At 36.2% G+C, this 5,136-nt stretch overlaps 1 protein-coding gene across 1 annotated transcript; it reads left to right on the top strand.

Moving 5' to 3' along the window:
* Positions 1 to 234: 234 nt before the first annotated feature.
* Positions 235 to 3,174, top strand: LOC106478813 (dentin sialophosphoprotein-like). Its single transcript, XM_013939383.1, has one exon. It carries the CDS (start codon positions 235 to 237, stop codon positions 3,172 to 3,174), a length of 2,940 nt encoding a protein of 979 aa, XP_013794837.1.
* The last annotated feature ends 1,962 nt before the right edge of the window (positions 3,175 to 5,136 follow it).

Genomic DNA, 5,136 nt, shown 5'->3' with positions numbered 1-5,136 from the left:
GTGGATTCTATTGCAATGGTCTTTAGATGAGTCTTAGTAAGCTATATATTTGTGTTCGTTGATGAACTCGCAAGCTGATATAGAAACCCATGTGATATATATTATACCAATAGATGTTTATATTCAACTATACATTTGTAGGATAATAAAAATTACATTTTTTTCGATTATAAGTATATCCAGTTATATTCTGATTATTTACAGCTAGTCGTTAAAATATTGTATTATATAACAATGGAATCCAGAATGATTGCAGGTGAAAAATTGCTGTTTTTCTCTTTTCCAGTTCGACCTGTGGAGCTAAGCCTACGTTTCAAATACGACACTAAGCTGTCGTGCCTCAGAGAAGGGTTTTTCCGGAATCCATTGAACTGTAGTAGGTTTTATCGCTGTGTCGATTTCGACGGATATGGGAAACGGTTTACATTGTTTAATTTTGACTGTCCAAAAGGGTTGGTTTTTGACGAACAAGAAAATCTGTGTAATTGGCCATCCGTTGCTCCTCCTTGTGACAATGTGGGGATATGGGACCCAAATTCCACTACAGAAAAGCCTTCTGAAGATCAAGAAACTACACAGAAGCCAATTACAGCAACTGATGACAATGAAGCATCAGTAAGAACTGGTGACACCACAGAAGAAGGCGCTTCCTCTCCAAGTGACAGTGGCTCTACAGAAGAAAGCGTCTCAACTCCAAGTGGTAGTAATTCCACAGAAGAAGAAGGCACTTCATCTCCAAGTGACAGTGGTTCTGCAGAAGATAGTGACTCATCTGCTGAAAGTGATGAGATCACACAAGATGAAACCTCATCTTCTAGTGATAATAGTGATACTCCACAAGATTCTGTTAAAGACGTTGAAAGTATTTTTTGTTATGAACCAGGATTTTTCAGGCATCCTTCAAATTGTAGTAAGTTTTATAGGTGTGTTAATACTTCATTAGAAGGCCCCCCTTATTATATCTATTTCTACGAGTGTCCAAAAGGTCTTTGGTTTGATGAAAGTTACTACTCTTGTAATTGGCCATACATGGTACCTTCTTGTAACACTGATGATTCGTCTGTAATTCAAAAAGGAAAAGATTCAGATCTTAGATCTAAAGTTCCTGGAAAATCTGAAACACATGTAGCCTTCTATAGTCACCCCTCCAGAAATGCTATTCAAAATGATAATCATAGAGGAGGCTTTTTGACAGCCATAAATCCAGATGTCTCAAGACTGGTCTGCTTACGTGAAGGTTTCTTTCGCCATCCCAATAACTGTAAAAAGTTCTATGGTTGCTCTGATTTAACAGGTACAGCTATGACCTTTAATGTTTTACAGTACGACTGTCCTGATGAATTAGTTTTTGATGAAGCTACCTGCTCCTGCAGATTACCACAATTTGCTCCACCCTGTGAAAACAGTGCGTCTGACAATCCTCAAACTGGAGAAATGGTAGGTGTATCTGAACCATCGTCACCTGCTGAACAAGATAGTCCATCTGACTCCAAAGAAGGAGGAGACAATCAATATCCAGATTCTCCAGTAGGTTCTGATATACCCCCTGGTTCTGAGATTTCTGGACCAGATGATAGCTTATCATCGTCATTGCAAGAAACTGGTGATGGTCAAACATCAAAACAGATATCATGTTCAAAGGCCGGGTTTTTTCGTCATCCAGAAAACTGTCATAAATTTTACAGGTGTGTTAACCTGACAGAAACTGGAGAACCCTTTGCTATTTATATGTTTGACTGTCCAGGTGGTCTTGTTTTTGACGAAACTATCGAAAGCTGTAATTGGCCAAATAAGGCACCTCTGTGTGATAGTCAACAAACATCTATAGGTTCTGATGAAATACCACTATCACCAGGCCAAGAAAGAATACAAGATGATACTAAAGCAAAAGACCAGAATTCTAAATCAGGTCCAGATCAACCTGATTCGAGTAAATCAGAAACAGGCTCCAGTCCTGAAGCTGACAATGAAATCGGACAACCTCCACCAGAAGGGGAGGAAACAGAGCCAATCCAAGGGGAAAGTAACCCACAAGTAGATGATGTTCCAGAAGGAGGTCCGCGAACACAGCCTGTATCAGAAGAACCACCTCAAGGAGAGACTGTATTGATAGGGAATGAAAATGATGAAAATTTAGCTAGAGAATCTTCAGGGTCTGACCAAACATCAGCTTCAGAATCCTCACAAAAACCTACAGGTGCATCTGAATGCACCAAAGCTGGATTCTTCCGTGATCCCAATGATTGTACTCGATTTTATAGATGTGTAGAGCAAGGTCAAATATTCATTAAGTATAAGTTTAACTGTCCAGATGACCTTGTTTTTGATGAACGTCATGGCGTTTGCAATTGGGCTAGTAAAGCTCCACTTTGTGAAACAAAAGGATCACAAGCTAGAAATTCGACACCTGAAAGCGAATTACAATCAGAAAATTCTACATCAGAAAGTGGACCGTCCTCAGGAGATGTTTTACCTGAAATTGAATCAACTTCAGAGATTTCTACTACAGTCAGTGGACCTCCTTCGGGAGCGCCGTCTGACTCGTCTAAAGAAAGTAGCAAATCATCCCACGAAAGCAGTTCTCTCTGTCTAGAAGTAGGGTTCTTTCGAAATCCACGTGATTGTCACAAATTTTACAGATGTGTGGACTTTGGAGGAAACGATGGACATTTTAGTATATTTGAGTTTGACTGCCCAGATGGACTTGTCTTTGATGAACGTGAAAGTATTTGTAATTGGCCCGATCAGTCCCCTCCCTGCAATGAAAACACTGCCTGCCCACCAACTGATAGCTCAGAAAACAGTACTGACGATGGAGAAACTGAAGGGACAACTATACCTACAGACATAACGACAGAGTCAACGGAAACTACAACCCAGGGGAATGTGATTGTGGATGTCGGGAGTTTATATGATTGTCAAGTGTCAGGTAATTTTCCATTCGAATCTGACTGCGTAAGATTTTACAGATGCGAAGAAAGGGCATCTGGCCTCATAGGGCTGCTTTATCGTTGTCCAGACGGCTATATTTTTGATGAGAAAATAGCTCTTTGTAGAAAAAAACCTAATGATTTTGTTTGCACCAAAAGTCCACCCAATTTACTGATTTACAGGGCTGACTCGTTTATTTTGGATCATGCTATCCTTGCAAGCTCTAACTTTTTGTTTGATTAAAAACCAATATAATATCATATTATCAGTATGGGGGCTTATGTGGTACGGGTTGTAGAATCTAGAAATGAAACTGTTGGGAACACTGTGAAAATGTAAGGTTTTTAATGCACAATGGTGATGGTTTATATATACGTTTTCAGTTACTTGTTTATAATATGCAGCCAAGTTCTTATTTCATTAGCAAATAAGAATTTAAACTCTCAATGCCAAAACAAAACAATACGTGACAATTATTTTTACGTGTGTCTTTTTAATGTTTTAATTTAGAAAGGTTGTAATTAGTTAAATGTCTCGAAGTCTGTCTGTATTTGCTGGTGATATTTATTAAAAGCATTTTCTTCTTTTATCAAACTGTATTGTTTTACTATTCCTACTCGTTACTGTTTTTTCTTATACAGAAATAAAATAGAAAATCATAAACACGAATGAAACGGATTATGAGATGCGCAACATAAACCTTCAGTTTTGTATTCCATCTCTATTTATTTGTAGGAAACAAATTCTTAAAACACGCGATCTTAAAAAAAAATGACCTGCCACTCAGTTTGTCACGTACTAACCAGCAACATCTCAAACTAGATAGACTAACCAGTAACATGACAAACTAAATGGTCTAACTTGTAACATGACAAATTAGATAGTCTAACCAGTAACATGACAAACTAAATGGTCTAACCAATAACATGGCAAACTAAATGGTCTAACCAGTAACATGACAAACTAGATAGTCTAACCAGTAACATGACAAACTAGATAGTCTAACCAGTAACATAACAAACTAGATAATCTAACCAGTAACATGGCAAACTAGATAGACTAACCAGTAACATGGCAAACTAGATAATCTAATCAGTAACACGACAAACTAAATGGTCTAACTTGTAACATGACAAATTAGATAGTCTAACCAGTAACATGACAAACTAGATAATCTAACCAATAGCATGGCAAACTAAATGGTCTAACCAGTAATATGACAAACTAGATGGTCTAACTTGTAACATGACAAACTAGATAGTCTAACCAGTAACATGACAAACTAGATAATCTAACGAATAACATGACAAACTAGATAGTTTAACCAGTAACATGACAAACTAAATAGTCCAACCAGTAAAAATGACAAACTAGATAGTCTAACCAGTAACATGACAAACTAAATAGTCCAACCAGTAAAAATGACAAACTAAATGTTCAGCATCAGAAAAGAAACAAAACAGCTCCAATGCTCTCAGAAAACGAACTTTCATTCACAAAATGGCCATGTATTAATTAATGGATAAAAAAAAAACTTTGTTTTCAAGTAATTCTGCTTGACGTTAGAAAACTTCAACACGTTTTTAAAAACAAAATTAGAACACTCAGGTTCATTGTAAGTTGCACCGAAATAACTCCATTGTTAAAGTTTCAAATATGAGTATTTGTACACTTTATAGTAGCATCAGAAATGTTTTGTTAAAATCAAAATTACTTTCACCTGAATGTTCACATTTGATTCCGATAAGTTCCAAGACGTTATGGGAACACTTTATATTGTAAACTTTTCAGGGTTAAAGTGTACAGAACTTGCTTAAGAAAATACAATAGTTAACCGAAAAAATGTGTAATAGGAAGTAGAAGAAACTTTAAAAACAGGGACAGTTATGTGTTCTTAAATGTTATCAATATAAAAATATTAGTGGCTTACACAAAAACAACAACAAGTAATGATTAATGAAACATGTTTTAAAAGTCACGTTCTGATAATTAAGATAGTTTTAAATGGTAACACTAACTAGACTAGCTACTTAACTATGTGGTAGAAGAAGATCTGGCACCGGAGCTGTTTTTATTAGGTTTTCTGCTATGTCGATTAACTGATCAATTTTTCAAGTACTTTTTTAAAATAGTTAAATAAATAACAATTTTTTTCACAATATCTAATCATAATCTAATATTTTAACAAAGGCAATTGTAAAGTTT

This window comes from Limulus polyphemus, unplaced genomic scaffold (genome assembly GCF_000517525.1).
Source record: "Limulus polyphemus unplaced genomic scaffold, Limulus_polyphemus-2.1.2 Scaffold253, whole genome shotgun sequence".
Lineage (NCBI taxonomy): Eukaryota > Metazoa > Arthropoda > Merostomata > Xiphosura > Limulidae > Limulus > Limulus polyphemus.
This window is presented reverse-complemented; position numbering and strand designations above follow the sequence as displayed.

What these genes read in the sequence shown, in the direction of transcription:
- LOC106478813 (XM_013939383.1), top strand. Translation starts at nt 235, where the DNA reads ATGGAATCCAGAATGATTGCAGGTGAAAAATTGCTGTTTTTCTCTTTT.